This window comes from Schistocerca gregaria, chromosome 11, assembly GCF_023897955.1.
Source record: "Schistocerca gregaria isolate iqSchGreg1 chromosome 11, iqSchGreg1.2, whole genome shotgun sequence".
NCBI lineage: Eukaryota > Metazoa > Arthropoda > Insecta > Orthoptera > Acrididae > Schistocerca > Schistocerca gregaria.
Genome location: NC_064930.1, coordinates 93762728 through 93780126, shown reverse-complemented (window position 1 = coordinate 93780126; position 17399 = coordinate 93762728). Strand labels below are relative to the sequence as shown.

The following is a 17399-nucleotide window of genomic DNA, read 5'->3' as shown; positions in this document are numbered from 1 at the left end:
ATATCGCTACGATGGGAAAAATTAAATCGCGGTCGGCAGCCTGCATGTGGTTTGCTAAAACGGCAGACAACTCTGACAGCAAACCCAAACGGTAAAAAAAAGGGGGGGGGGGTGGGGGGCAGATAATTAAAACTTGGGTGCGATGTGTACAAAGTGGTAGGGGAGCACCACTTGGCAAATAGCAAGACAGTGCTCAATAGGCAACCTAGTTAAAGTGACTTCCTCATAGCAGGAGGGCCAAGAGGTGGTCGTCCAAGCCACCGGCTTCATAACCTGGAGCTTATTCCCTTGAAGTGAGGACCAGTAGTGATGCCAAAGTGGCACCACCTCCTGACAGATGGCAACACAAAGATAAGAACTAGTGGACTGAGGTAGAAGGACTGCAGCCTCGGCAACAACCTCGTTTCCTGGGAGATCGACACGACCAGGAACTCGCATAAACATCACCATGGCTCCATGAAGACTGGAAAGTTTTCCTGGACCTGTTGCACAAAGAGATTGTCAATGTACCTGTGGCCTGATACAGGACGATCAGCTCTGCTGTAAATACTGAGCAGTGTGCCAGCCGGAAGCCAATACCGAAAAACGTCGGTGCCAATGATAAAAGCACACACGACACCACGGTCCATCAGAGAGCCGTCAATGTACACTAAGGTATTATCGTGAAGTTCCATGCGAAGGTCATGAAACTGAAGGCGATAGAGTAAAGCCTCAGAAAGTGTGTGGCCTTTAGCAAACTTTCCTTCCCGATCAAACTTAATTTGTTCTATTTGTTGCTGTGTAACAAAAAAGGATGCTCGAAACATTGACATTGCCTAACTTGAACCAATCAAGAGGCATCAATTTTTGATTATCTAAGGGCCTCTGCAAACTAGGACGAGCTGCCAATCTTTTACCTGTTCTTTTACCTGTTCCTTTAATTGCATCACGATATTTTCCATGGATGGTTCCAAGGAAATTCCACTCAGAATAGATTCCAAAGTTATTTTCATGCAAACCTAAATTGATAACATTTCTAAAATTCCTGTCCTAGGCAGCAGATTCAATACTAAAGTAGTAATTATGCTTGATTTCTCCTATTATCATCCTTCAAATATTGAATGAACATTTTGAATGAATGCCTTGCAATGATATCATGGTAAAGGCAGTCGTTAATGGTGTAGATGTATAGTAGTTCTTTACCATCGAGGTAAACTACAAATGAAAGCAGTGTGGCACAAGTGTTCTCCCAATGAAACTCTAAGAGCATCTCAAATGACAAATTTATAGTTCTTACCACATCAAAACGACCACTTCAACACCTGCAAGTTTTTCTTTCAGGTGCTGTGACACAAAATGGTGGCTTGTCAGAACTGTTTCAATTCACAAAATCACTATCAACTACATAAGGAAGCAAATATAATATTTACTCAAAATCTGAACAAGGAAGTATCAGCAATTTACTCAGTCTGTAGTGGAGAATTATTACAGTCATAGAGTCTTTATGGAGTTTCAACTTCCTGAATTTTCATTTCTTTTACTGCTAGTTACTGCACAGTTGATATGAACACAATTATACTCATATTTTTAAGGACATAAAATTAGTTTTCACTTAAATTATTTTTTGTTCATTGATGTCCCACTCTAGTGTATACACTGTAAATGAAAAGTAGTGGCTTTGAACAATCGTGTCTGCACTTTCGGGTATGTTTCAGCACTAAGCAGACATGGGTCAAAAATTAAATTATATAGCTTCTAGATATACCAAGATGATTAAGATTGAAGAACATCTAGCTGAAATGTGGGCCCCTAAAGCCACCCAAAATTAAAAATTTTCAAGAAACTTGCAGGTGTGTATATTCTGACAGACAACTGAAGCTACCATACAAAAAGTACAAGATGACATGCCTGTAATACCGGTTGTTGGCTGCATCTGTTCATGAAATTATGATTTCTAGCTCTCCAAGTAACACACTGAATTTTCTGCCATTCTTTTAAGTTCAGCTCCCACAAAATGTATTAAAAATCTATTAAGTACCATATTCCAATTCAGTACTATAAGTTGTTGAAATACACAAAAACAGTGGCTTTTAATTTAAGGAGTACCTTTCATGAAAGTTATAAAAAGCTGGTACTTTGGCATGTATGTAGGTGGTGCAAATTTCCGGCTGTTGTCTGTGAGGGGTCACAGAAATGGAACCAAAGGAAGTATTGAGATGAAACTTTGTATGCAACTATCAAAGGGATAGTTGCACCCAATTCATAAATTTCATTGGATTCGAAAATGGTCTTTGGAAGGATATACCAAGACGAAACTTTATACATATCCATCAACGACATTTTGCACCCAATCCACAAATTTCATCATATTTGGAAATGATCGATTGGATATTATATCTAAATCTGGTCCACTTGACACGGAGTAAGTCTGGTGTAAACAGCTCAAGGTACCAAAAGATGGTTTTTCGCAGAATACTGTACGCAGTGCAACATGAAATGCTATTATATGGTTAACACTATTGCTCTAATCAGGATAATGGAGCCAGTGCAGTCTTGTGAAATTGAAGAGCCCACATTTTTCAAAGGCATTCACAAACTACAAAGACAAAAGTGATGTGACAGTAATATTTGCATTCAAAATTTTCACGCAACACTGAGTACCACTATGGACCCTCTACTGAGTGCATATCTGTCCAGTGCATGGTGAAGTGTTCTTTTAAATATGAGCCTGAGTTCCTCGACATGCTCCTGCCCTCTGCTGAAAGTTTCAAGTTCTTCACTGAGATAAGACACTACTGATTTTTATATGCTTTACTGAACATATGTATCTTTCTGCTTGTTTTAGTTGTCCTTTGTACCTTGGTAATCAATGTTACCACAATCGCGTCAGTCACTGACCTCAAAGAAGTAAGGTCTATCTGTTGCCATCAGATCAATATGTTTCCTAGCTATCTGTTCTATGTAGTTTTCAGAGAACGCATTTACTAAATTGTTGGACAGTTAAAGGTCCCTCCCATCATTGTATGTCCACTCCTAATACTGAGTCTTGCCCAAACAATCTCAAGTGCAGTTGTAATTTCTACCTTTGTGGATTTGAGTTTCTCGTCTACTGCGACAAATACAACACCCACATTTCCCTATCCTTTTCGATACACACTAATTTTCCCCAAAAATCTCACTTATCCATGGCCGGTTTCAACCAACTTTCAGTACCTCATGTTGTGTGTGCTTCACTGGTTTTCATGAGCACTTCAAAATGTGGGCTTTGTTTCGAATGCTTCGACAGTTTAAAAATTAATATTTTTAATCCTTTCAGCTATTTGGGGGGGGGGGGGGGGGGGGGAGCGAGCCTTTAAAGCTTACACCGATACTTCTGGTTTTTTTTTTTCACCAGCTATTGTTACCTGCACTGGATGCAGAGTCATCTAACTTTAAAAAAAATGAGTGCATTCCACACAAAGTGGCTAACTGAACAGTGCATATCTGACCAAATTAGGGGAACCCTCTCAGGAATTCATAGCCTAATTTGTCACAGAACCTTCTAAGTCTCCGGTTCAATTCTTCCACTCATGTCATACTCAAAGGGATATGAACAGTTGACGAGCCCATGCTGTAAATTGTGAGCTTAGTTGAGGAAAACCGTACACAAGGCCAGTCTTTTCTCAACCATCTCTCGTCAGTCACTGGAGTGATCCAAGTATGACCTCTGAGCCCAGTGTACAGGCATCATTTGTTCTAACGTGTGCCATCACGTTCATGGTTGCATCCTGTTCCTCAATGGATGCTGGAATAGCCTCAACATGTTGAATGAGGCCCCCAGGTACACATACTGAGTGCAGCTGGTGTACTTTCCTGGTGCTTGCTGCCAATTTCCTGAGGGAAAGCAACTTGTGGTTAAGAAGTATTGCATATTTTTCGTCCTAAAGCCTTTGATACATTTTGCTATCTGTAGACACGTGTGTGTGTGTGTGTGTGTGTGTGTGTGTGTGTGTGTGTGTACTGTGCTTTCTTGTAATGGCACAATTTCCCTGCAATTTAAGTTTTATTTTAGTGTTTTCTCTTATTTATATTTTAAGGTTGCAGTATTATTCAGCAGTAGGTGACTAAAGCAAAATTCTTTATTAGAATATCATTTCTTATGAGTCATAATTACAAAAATTTAACTGGAAACTAGAACAATGAAAAATCCCAGATGGGGAGGGGGGGGAGGGGAAGAATCCTGGATTTTTCCACGTTTTCCTGGTCGTCATGGGGTGTGCACACACTGATTATAGCAAAGGCACAAATGGATTTGACTCCTGTAACTATTTTGAAGTGTTTTATGAAAGTAGGATTTAAGTTCATGGAAAACACATAGGAACTTTCCAAATCAGAGCATTGTAGGAGGAAATTATAGTGGAAGTTAGTGACGAGAGCATGAGAAATGCTGTAAGGGATGCTGTTTTAGAAAATGAAGGTTGCACTGACTTTTCCATTGTTTTAGATGGGAGTTCGCAAAAAAGTGGACATCTCTCCCTACACTGCGTTGTTACAGCAACAAGTATAGACACAGGGAATGTCAGATGTTATGAGCAAAGACGGTCAAACTTCAATAGATTAACAGGAGGCAAAAATGAAGAACATAAACTGAAATGTGGTTATAACCATGAGGGTAACAGTGGTGGGATGGAAGTATCTGGTTAAAAATCTGAAAGATCAGAGAGAGAGAGAGAGAGAGAGAGAGAGAGAGAGAGAGAGAGAGAAGAGGTATTCAAAAATGGAATGTATCGGCCATGTTCAAAAACATTTGAGGACCAGACTTCAGACACTGAAAGGCAAAAGATTAGATGATGGTCAACTCCTTCTAGGGCAATGTCACTTGACTAAGAATGAAACAGAAAACTTACAGAGATATTATGGACAGGCAATGAGAAGGATAAAGGACAACATACAGGGTACAAAAAATGATGTGCTTGCATTTTTTTTTAATAAACTTTCTGCAGACTGAAGTCCATGTCACGTTTCTGCTCAAAGTCTGGCATAACTGTAGAAGTTTAACAGTGCAAAAGTGACAAGAGAATTTTATTCACTTAAGCATAGTCTTCGAGCAGCTGTACTTTGTGCTATAAAGTCAAAATTTAAGATACCTGGCCATGCCTGATCTATTGAAGAACTGTTTACATGAACAAACCCAAAATCCAAATGGGTGTTTCAAGAGCTTGATTTGGAACCATCTCCAAAAAACAGTGCTTGTAGGTATGCAGACATTAAAAATTATGCTGTTCTCATACAACTGTGGAAATATTGACAAGTGTTGGATACTACAAAAATCAGGAATTATTCCTGGTAAGAATATGGTTTCAGGTGTTTCCCATTGGGGAAACTGTATAGTGCAAGATGCTGAAAGATTTTGGGGAGAAAGGGTGGGGGGGTGAGGGGGCAAGACGTTCAGTTATATGTTGCAAATGAAAGCTGGAGGACACACGAGAGGCAGACGAACAGAAAAATATGCATCAGGTGGTTGTAGTCATTGAGCAATCTCTTGGCTGCATTTTTTTTTTAACTAGAAAATACCCTTTCTCTGAAGAACTATTCAAGATTATTCAATAAAGTTTAGTATGTATCTAGGTAAGTGCCTTCTTCAAGCATGGGGCCTTAAATAACGTAAAATGTTGTATTTTTTTCTAAATAAAATAAAAAGGAAGAAAAGTGACAGTTTTTGATCCTTTTGTTTTCCAAAAATTTTTAGAAATAAGGGACTTTAACACAACTTTTTTGGTTCAGTGTAAGGTATAGTACGTAATTAAGATCTTGTAGAAATTTTATTGCTGTAGGTTCAATAGCCTTCTCACAAATGGAACAATGATTTGGTGTAAACGTAACACGGATCAGATATGGATATGTCCACATATCGGTTCCCTAACATTCTTAATGTAAAACAGTAATTGAAATACTTGTCCTTTGTTGCAAATAATTCTTTTACAGAATGTGGCGATAGAAACATGCTTTATAGAGAAATAGGGGTTTCACATTAACATGGACATTAAAAAACATTCTAATTATATCTAAGAGATTAAGATACACTGATGTAATACGCTGCTGAAGTTAGTGTTCTCTTTCCGTAGTAGCCCCAAATTTTCTCACCCGACATCTGAATGCATGCTCTTGTCACAGGGCACTCAGATCTGTCTCCCGTTTTACACAAATATACTGCTTCCAAAGCACAAAATACTACAAAAGAATAAGATGGCACTCGTCTCCTTTAGATGTACACGTCCCCTTTTCTTCTGAGCATATGAACCACATAAAGAAGAACTGTGTATACAATGCTGTCTTAATTGTATGAGGGATAACATGTCCACAACAAGAGGGAAAGCTCACCTTGTTAATGATTGTCGGAATAGGCTGATGGTCGGAAGGAACTGGCTTCGGCCGGAACACCTCTGCCGTCACATCATTGCCGGGCTTCACACCTGGAGGCCTGCTGGGCAGCTCTTCTGGTGTCAGCACCTTGTCGTGTTCTGGTCCGTTCACAACCTGAAAGCCAAGAAGTCTTAAGTGCCAGCCCCGAGCTAATTCCTAGCTATATAATAATTCATCACATCCACAATCGCTTAAAAGTTAATACGTTCACATCACCAGTTTTCGGCAACTGATTTCTGTCTTCAGATGAGATTTTTCATCAAGGTACAGTAAAACCGCTTTTACACTTTTCAGCGGATTGGTCCAAGAAAGTGTAAAATGCAGGGAAGAGTAAAATATAGGAAAGCATAGAAAACAAGAAGCAAAAATGAATAAATTACTCTTACTGTCATCCCCTTTACATTGTTCAACATATTAAATTAAAACAAATTTAAATTTTGCCTATTTTAAAAATCCAAAATTATTGTTTTTGTTTGTAACAGTAATTAGCCCCACTAGTTTCAAGAAACTATATTAAAAAGATAACTGTGTTCTAATGTAAGACTTATTACTGAATCACAAAATTATAGTTTATGAAAGTTAAAACACTACATTTGTTAAAACATTAAAGCTGGCAGCCTTTGTCAAGGGAACGGCAGGCACGAAATCTTCAGCTTGATGCTGAGGAGGAGGTAACTCAGTTCAACAACATCCTGGGTAAGAAAAAAGGTAGAAACTGTCATGGCACAGAGCATCTTGAGGAGGAATGCTTCCATCTCACATATCACCACACCAACCTAAGAATGCGCACCTAGTATGCATTAGCATATTTCACACGGAAGTAAGAATTCGTGGAAGCCCATTATAGTGATGGCTGTCTTCAAACCATTCTGGGAAAATCTTTGGTGTGCAGCAACATGTCTGCTGCGCATTTTCATACTACGAAAGTATAAATTCGATTTCCACTGAACTCAGCACGTTAGTTTCTTGACGCATTGAAATAGATACTGCAATGCGCGGTTTTAAGCCAATCATAGTTCATGTCATGTGATCTCGTCAGCCAATGACAACAGATATTTAGAATGAAGATCACGTGATATAGTCAGCCAATAACATCATCACTGTTAAGTAGCGTAAATGCACAAATAGGAAAAATTAATGGTTTAAATTCATGTACATAGTGCAGCCACAAGGAGAACAAAGCTTTCACAGACAACATTGGTCTTTTTAGAGTATGTTACACTAAGATTCATCACACCAATGCGCCAGTAAAAGTGCAGTACCTGAAAGTGTGAAGTTTTAAAGGAGAATCAAACACACTGATTTAAGAAATTAATTACACATTTTCACGCGTAACATAGTTCACCTTGCGTAAACAAATTAGCAATTATTTTCCCGCGACCTCTTAGATGTGGGGTCATTTCAGCAGCTGCCAGAGTGCAAGAAACGAGGCGTTACTGCGCACGGACAGTTACGGAAATGTAGGAAGCCCATATGTTCACACACATGTAGCATTGAGAGCTCTTACATGACGCCAGAAAAGAAATAGGCAACCAGAGGATGCTACAAGAGCATAGGAATTTCGTAAACCATACTAAAATGCACAATTCAGCTTAAAGGACACATTCGTATGTCCCGATACACAATAAAATAGGCTCCAACCTGATTTTGGGATGCAAATTTTCTTTGAGTACCAGTAGTGTATTGTCTCATGCTTGATTCGTTATTATAGCACAATGCCATATGTGCCAGAAAATGAAAATGTGCACTTCAAATTCAGTAACAGCTGAAACTAGCCAATAGTGTGGAATGAAATACTTAATTTCTTATAAATTTACTGATCTGCAGAAAAGATTGATAAGAGCCACAGTTATTTAGCAAACCAACAACAATAACTTTATTGTTTGCAAGCTATAAGGTTATTAATGCTAGACTGCCAAAAATGAGCAAAATAAAATAAATTCAGAAAACAAATTAACAAGAAACTTCCGTAATTATGTGAATGTATTTCAATTCACTTGATAGCTCCCAGCCATAGAAATGTGTTATTTTTCATTTGACGTGTGAACTGTAAATGAAGAGGAAGGAGGACATCAGGAAAAAGCAAAATTGCTAAATGCTAATACAACTCACTATCTTTTCTACTCTAAAACCCAGACTGCTCCTCTGCGCATGCGCAAATATTGGGCGCACCAGAAAACTTTTTCTTTTGGCACGACTGCTGCTTGCTACAGCTACAGCCACACATCAAGTAGCCAGAAGCAAAAGAAGGCTCTGTTTGTATGCAACTCACCTGTGCACGCGAACAAGCCTGCTGGCAACTGCTCGAAACCACCTTAATGTAAACAGGTGTGGTGTGACACACACATTGGAAATAGTTTGCTGTTATGAAGTATTTCATAGTCTTTGTCCTAAAGCCTTTCATACATTTTGCTAGTTATCAGTTCTTACCAGTGAAAAATCACAAAAATTGAACCAAAGACTAAAACATTGAAAAGTTCTGGAATTCTAAAAAAAATTCCCTGGTTTTTCTCAGTTTTCTTCGGAATAAAAATACCTTGGGTTATTCTCGGATTTCCCAGTTGTCTCCGAGTATGTACACTCTCTCATATCATCATATGATTAATACTTTACTTTCTTGCTAAGTGGCAATACTGCTGTGTACTCAATGTTCACCTAAGGGACCGGCAACCCCTCAGACACTTAAGCATCACAGAGTTGCATATGTTCAAGGCATTCCCTTCCTATACTCCGTAAATCACAACAAGGATGACAGACAGCAGGGCTGTCACATGTGCAGAACTGGAAGGACATAAATTCCTCCGCACCAAGGCTATATAGTGTAGCACAAACTATGTTGCCAATTCAGTTCGCCCCACCAAAGCTCTGTGCCAATTCGTGCACCAAGTCTTAGTAGTCCATTTGTCAGAGCCCAGTTGGAAGCCACCGCAGTGGAACCTACGACTATCCCGTGATGTAGCTTCCACTGATGATAGCTAATGATGGAGGTTCAGTGTTTGTCATAGATGGCTGACGGGTTTCTCTCTGCAACATTTATTCACAGTGTGTTCCAGGTGCATGTCAGTGTCTGAGGAGTTTTATTATTCTTATGGAGAACAATTTTCCGTTGTTATTAATCTGTGCTCACAATAAACCCTTGTTGTTGTTTACCTGTGTCTTATTATTGGTTATCAAGAATCTCCCCATGGGAGATGTAGCAAATATGATGTATAAATCACTGACAGACATGTTCAGAATGATCATCTGGCAATACTGTCTATCTTGATGAAGCTGTTAGGAAATTAATCGTTATCTGATAACAGCAATTTCTGAAACTAATTAGGTGAACATTGTGATTTAAGTTATCTTTGACATAATAAATTACTATACAAACTAAAGTTCAAATAATTATTTGGCAATATGTCGATTTTTAAAAATTTGTGACAACGCTTTTCAACAATCATAGCATACAGAAAAGATACCCCCTCTATCTGTCCAAAAAATTTTAGAGGTCCGTGTGGTACCCAAAAGGTGTTCCTAACATACATTCTCCAGAACCAGATCTGTACACTACACACAATATAACCACACTTCGGGTATCAATAGTACTGTTTGTGATGAAATGTCCAAACCATAAACTGTATACACCTTGACAAATGTATCCATTGTCAAGAAGCAGACAATTACTCAGTGAATATACATTTTAGTAACTACCCACCAACAAAGCTGTTCATTTATTTACATTATAGTGTAGTACGTATCCCAGAAAAAAAAAAATTACTGTATTGTGTAGACATGCTTTTACCTCCATATAATATGAGACTAATGCCAAAATCAAGGTACAAAAAAAACCGTTTAACTACATATTTTCATGTATCTTGCAAACCTATTAAATTCCAATCATCACTTGATCGCCTCAAATGAAATGTAACAGTATGTCTATTCGATTAAAAATAATTTTGAGGGAAACTAAAAATCGCTGGTATTGCCTCAGACATTTGAAATAAAGAGAAAAAATAGAAAGAAAAATATATCATTTCCTTTATTAGGGTGAACCAGGCCAGGTTGGGAAAGGATGAACAGCACGAGTGGGGAGAAAGCTCTTTGCCTGATGAAACTGAAAAAGTTCAGAGCTCATGCACATCAATCTATATCGTCACCTACAGTCCACAAGCTTACGGTGCGGCATGTTTTTGGTACTGGGCCCTCTCTACCTCCTCTGCCATTAGCAAAATGTGTGTGGGAAGAACAGATTGTTTTCCGTCTTCACACACTTAACTTCCTTATATTTTCCACTGTCGTCATTTCGCGAAATTTATGGGGGAGAAAGTTAACACATGTTTGACTCATCGTTATTTAATACATCTGAAACGTAAAATTTAACTGTGAGAGCAACACGAATTTCTTTTAGAAAATACAGGAGTTAGTTTTAAAAGATTCAAATGGTTTTACTGCTTTTCAAAATGTTCCCTGTAACAAAACATTTTTGCATTAAAGCAGCTCTTAACTTAATGACGCCTCTCTTGCTGAGGCACTTCAGAAACCGGGCTATTGTAACTTTCCACTGCTTCATCTGATTATGAAGAAATGATTCTACCCATTTTGTACTTAGTTTTTGGAAACAAAAAGATATCTCAAATTGATAGCCATGTTTGTGAGGCTCCACGGTGCTGACTTGTAAGGCATCAAGATACTCAATAGTTAGTTTAGATACAACGGTGTGATAAAAATCATTTTTTGTCAAAAGCTTTTCCAGACATTTGAGTACCAATGGCACGCCCACCTTATAATGATATAGTAACATTACGGCCCACTTTAGAAAAAGAAAACTAGCGACCATGTTATTACCCATACTGCAAATTCATATATAAATCTCATAGGCTTAGGTTCTGTTCAAAAGACTCAACTAACATTTCCTTTCAGGATAACAACATTGAATCTTACGATTCATTACGAGTATTGATATTCCAAGCCAAATTTTAAGTGCCAGCTGGGATTTCCCAGATTTCCTGCATCAATGTGGATGCATTTTGTATCAGGAGTCAGTTCATGTGCTACCTACTGACAACAAAATTTTCTCCCATCCATCTCCTGCTGTAAAATTTCTTTGAATTTACCCATACCAATGCCAAATATGACCCGAATAAATGAGTAAGATGTCCATCTATCATTTTCAAGCACCAATTAAGCAGCAGCAGTATATTCATCAGTAACACCAGTTCCTGGGTGACCTTAACGAAATTCACAAATAAGAACGAAACACACTTGATTTCACTGTACAATTATAAATTGTTCTCTTACAAGAGGCTTCTTTGTTGAGTGCATTTCTAAACCAACCTTTACTTTTTTAATCATTAATGACGATTTGAAATCTTAAAAACCATGGCCCGGCCATGTTCTCTAGTCAGATTCTTTTAACACACACAGCAAATGGAAGTATATGGCAATCACCTAGCAAAACATTAGAAAGTAGCTGTCAAACAAAAAATCATTTTACAACCACAACATACCGAAAATTTTCAGTCTCAATAATACTCAACATTGGACACCGCCTCTCATTTCGGCCGTGTGTGTGTGTAATCTCAATAACACTCTCTCTCTCTCACTGAATGAAGCTGTGGACGCTTCATTGTATTTTACTACAGGTACATCTTCCTAATTATTTTACAGATGTTACTACTTCCAATGGTTAATCCTCAAAGTGTGTAACTAAACAGTAGAGGGACTTCCTGCCCATTATGGGGAAGTATGTAGCATTTGTTTATGTACAGGCTTAACTGGACTACCACCAATCCTATAAATGTCTTGCTGCACTTTACTGCAGTTCAATGGTGTTGCAACACTCCTAACATTTGAGAAAAAGAGACTGTGTTTCAATACCCCGTCAATGCAAGAGAGAAGTCATTAGCTCAGCTGCTTAAAACAGGAAAAGTTGTTGCCCCCTTAAGGAAACAGTCCCTGAAAGCAGTTCAGGGAATGCTAACGAGGTCTCCTAATGCTGCTTTATTCAGCAGTAGTAATGGAATGCCCATGTAGCAATAACTACATGAATGTTTCTCACCGTCTGATAAATCTGGTTCCACTACAGCTCAATCTAGTAAATGATGACTACACAACTCTATACATTACCAGAATGTATTGAGTCAGTGGAGAATCGACCTAAGCCCAAGTGTGACAGAAGCTACACTGACTGATACTGTACATGTTAAAGATTTCTAAATTTGATTAATACGTTTTAAGTTCAGTGTCAATATTCAATGAATTCCATACTAAAGTGAAGTACAGGTTTTACGGTTACCGACAATTAGCTGCAGTGCGCAGCACTGCCCAGGATGTATAAGGATGTCACACAAATTGATTAGCACTGCGCCCTTGAAACACCGTCTGGAATGCAATTGTCACTTCGTATGTACCTACTGATTGTTAACCACCTGCCTCTGAGTTAGGGCTGTTGATGAAATACTGATATATCGATATTTTTGATAAAAATGGCAATGTGAGTGCCGATATTTTCATTTTATATATTTTTTTCAAAATTTTTGATAAATACTTGAAGCTGTACTTTTGCAACTGCAGCAGAACAAAATTTCACATTCACTTTGTGAAGGAGTCTCACTACTTTTTGAGCTTACATCATGTCCAGTCTCTCTCTGACTGTGCAAAGCCAGTGTATTTGCTGCCAAAGCCAGTGTATTTGCTGCAAAACAAGAAGACCGATTGCTCTGGGGGTGGTGGTGGTGGTGGTGGTGGTGGTGGTGTGAATAGAATAACACTGGCATTAAGACACTTTTTAATGCAACGATGGCATTCTCCAAAAACAGCTGCTGAAAGTGATTAACAAAAATGTAAATGACAAGCTCAGTCTTTGCAGTGGGCAGACATGCACGAGGGGGAAATGCCGACGAAATTGGCGCTCAGCTCTAGAGACAGAAACTGCAACATTTAGCTTCACTGTGCAGTTTTGACACTACAACTGCTGGGTCACAGGCATCGAGAGAAATGAAAACATAAGAAAGTCTACCAAAGCATTCCGGATGAATCCAATGTTTGACGAAACTGAACAACAGGCCTGTCGGTCACCTTTTTTTGTTAGCAAAGTGGTTACTGCCAAGTGTGAACATGTATTTTTTTCCAATTATTGCTCTAGGGAGGACAGGCAGGCTGTTAGCTTGTTGATGCACAGAATATTTAATAACATATCAAAACTCTACAGCTGTAAAACTGGCTGTACATTTACAAAGTACAGCCGATATTTTTATATGCATGTATGTTAAATGTTTTTACTGTCAATATATTGGTTCTTACTTTCAATATACTGAGGGCCAACATTGATATTTTTTTGAATATCAACATAGCTATTTTCGATATTTTTAAAAATATCGACTGTCCTCGTTTGGATCGCATACACCTCGTCTATCCACTACCACGCTACTCACAACTGCAATGTGGCCAGTTTACGTTTGCCACAGCTGTCAGTACAACAAAACAGGCAACAAACAATCATAAATATAATGTAATGCCTTACAAATGTTAAGGACACCAGTGAGATAGGCCTAAAATCAATTAGGACTTTTTCCTTTTCGGCAAGATCTTTCAATCCCATTAAATATAAGGTTTTCTGTCAAATTAAAGGAGAAAGAATGGCCACCTAGAATTTTAAACTGCAGGACACAATTCCAAGTGCTGCGAATACATGTTTAAAAATATGTTTTCCATCAGTTTCTTCCTAAACAAGAAAAAGGTTAGGTCAAATTGATTCAGGCTGTAGCAACAGCGTCAATTACCAACACTGGACCAACTACTACACTGATACCATTGCTCATTTGCCACTAGGACTTAGCTACCGGCACCTGTGCTGCGTAATACATCGCTTTCCCCTTGCCATCCTCCTAACAGGTAGTTCGTGGCACAACAGTATTTCATGCAGTACTGCCTATTAAAATTTAGTACTGGCCAACCGTTCTGTTTCATTGTAACTGCACTGTTTCCACATATGATTTTCATTTTTATAGTAGCTTTGCAACTGGAGTTTCTGGGTGCTCAATGGCGAGGTTATCAGTTCTCCCTGGCAGCTTTGAAGAGAAAATAGGAACTATTCTGTTACCATTCTACATATCGCTTCATGGTATCAATATGCAACAGGAACGCACGCACGCACACACGCACTGCTTATTAAGCACGAGATGCTGGTCTGGCATATATGTTTACTCGTTCCCACTCATTCCACGTGACATCCCGATGCAGCTAACTTCGGTCATCCCTTCCCTTCCCCCAACTCCACCTTCAATGTAGATATAATGCATCACAGCTGCAGATTCTGCAGGGTGTCTGTTCTTTTGGAAATCTCCGAAAGAACAGACACCATCCATTCACATAATTAATGGCCTCTGCTTTCTGAAATATAAAAGGTATTATTAACGACTACAGTGCACAGAGCATCGATTGTCACACTATATAGAGGCCGGTTGCAGCATAATTTAAATGTAAGAGACAACAACTCATAACTGCAGCAGAAATTTCATAAAAGTGGAACTCTAGTTTAAAAAGGTTAGAAAGTGTGAAAGCCATCTACATATTTCTTCAAAATAGCACCAATTCTTATAGAATATATGCTAAATTGGCCACTTTCATGTAAACAACTTCAAGTGATCTATGTAAGAGAGAAACTGAAGAACAAAGCAACATTGCAAAACATTTAAAAATTCTATTGATAACACAAGCAACATTAATCGTCACACTGTCGGATAAAGGCTGGTTCTGACTGGTTCTTTCACTGACATACCAGTCAACTGAAAATTCTAAAAGTGTGAACTGTGCTGTTTCCAATTCAAGAAGGAAGTGCGTTACCAAGCCACTGCAACGTTTTCATCCAACAGCGACATTTCAAAAGTGTTCTGTATATATTATACATCACTTTACATTGCCAAAGATTTTAGAAGGCTGAAAGGGTTCTGTACTGTGTGTCCTATACAATGCAGAAATGAAGACTATGGGAAGACATGAGAGAAGAAAGCTGGTAATATAGCAGAAAAGTGACGACATTTCCACTAGCTTCATCACATATGAAGAATCTGATTGACTTCAGGATAAATTATAGGAAGAATTCATTCTCCTTTCATCATACATCACCCACCAGACAGAGCAGCAACAAAACCTATTGTACATACTGGCTTCAAATACACCCAGCTACTTGCAAATTTCACAAGCTGTATACTATGAGTGGATTTATAAAATGCAAAATCGAATTAGATAAGTTCTGAACTGGAAAATGGTTTCAACACTAATGTTCATAGAAGACTAATTACCTAGAAAAAGCGCAAGGTTGGGAAGATAAGGATTTAAAATTACCTGTGGGATTTATTTATTGAAACTTCAAAGTTCCAGTTGCTAATCTTGTTATACTCACACAATCATTTCATACTTCAACAAATAGCAGTAAATGTAGTTCATTACAATAAACATGTAGGCAATACTTGTGAAATAACTCTGGTACTGTTGGGATTGTCATCGCAGTCACACATAAGCTTGATATTTGTTGGGTCTGCATACTTCAGAAGGAATCCATTTGAAATTTGTGGAGAACTACCTCCATTACAAATTGAACAATCTCAAAACCAACTTACTTCTGTCAGTTGTAGCAGCAGCAGCAACAATTACAACAACAGCTACAATAATAATAATAATAATAATTTGTGAAATTGTCACAGTAATATTTTCCAGTGATCCAGGACCACAAGTGTTTATCAATCAAGTTACTAATTTCAGTGAATGACAAGCCATCTTCATACCTAAACATTAGCATACATAAATCCATTGAGGTCCAAGTATTTTGACAAATACAGAGTCATTTAATAATTAAAAACAAATATGACATTTTCACTCCCGAGTAAATGTGCACACATCATGTCATTCCATATATAGATGGAACAGTTGCAGTAATTGGGTACAGAAGTTTTGTCACGAAGCTACAAATTTTGAGTACCATGAACACCACTACAAGCTTATGTTGACACTTTAAGGAAACAAATTATACTGACGAGTAGTGGCCAGCACACTAGATGTCACAGTTGCACATCAGCTGGAAGACTTGAATAAAAATACTCTAATTTGGTGTACAAAATTTTAACCCAGAATTTAATACAAATAGCTCTCATAAAACTCAAATGACTTGTCACAATATTATGAGAAACGAAGTTGCTACTCACAATATAGTAGAGATGCTGTGTGTGTGTGTGTGTGTGTGTGTGTGTGTGTGTGTGTGTGTGTGTACTATCAATCATTAGAACATAAGTTAGTGACGAATTTTAACAAGGAAGGAGAAATTATATTTTAATAAAGTTCTGAAAAAAATTTTCAATGGATGATATCAAAGACATCAGCACTGACTATGTCCAGTGTCCTTTTTGTTGCATATTACTGTACACCATTCCATATGCTCCTGATTGGTGGTTGGACTGTACAGGTGCAGCTTTGCTATTTAAAAAATCTTTGCTCTACTGTATTAGTGAGCTGCACACCTGTTTAATGATCAACTGCACTTACAATGACACTCCGTAATTTCACTAGAGACTTATTTTTAATAATGCCTCCACCCTCGTTGCCATTATTTTACAAATTACTCAGAACAATCACCTGCGTTTCCTGCCTATTTGCACTAATTTCTGGATGATAGATTTTACACAAATAAAAAAGATTATTTCTACTTAAGTAAAGCGAACTGACGTCCAGAGCGACATCTGATGTGTCAGACAGCAGGCCCATAACTCATTGCTGTAATGCAGTATAACTTGTTTCCTTGAAAGTGTCAACATGTATGTTGTTGCTGTGTTCATGATAATCGAAACTTAACTGTGATAAAACTTGTGTGGTTAATTATTGTCAATGCACAATCTACATACGCAATAACATTTTTGTATACAGCATTTACTGAAGTATGGGAATCATGTCATTTACTTCGACTTGATTTCTGGCTCCTTATTTGTGTAATTTGGTGATGTTTGTACGTCATGATACCTCTGCACGTTCACTTTTAAGTCGTA

At 38.1% G+C, this 17399-nt stretch overlaps 1 protein-coding gene across 1 annotated transcript in view; it reads right to left on the bottom strand.

Annotated features, from left to right (window-relative positions):
• The window catches only part of LOC126295042 (eukaryotic translation initiation factor 4 gamma 1-like), a 373399-nt gene that overhangs the window by 168110 nt on the left and 187890 nt on the right, over window positions 1-17399 (bottom strand). Inside the window, exon 14 of the mRNA XM_049987292.1 lies at window positions 6340-6495. Coding sequence (XP_049843249.1) covers window positions 6340-6495 — 156 coding nt within the window. The remainder of the gene's footprint in view (window positions 1-6339; window positions 6496-17399) is intronic.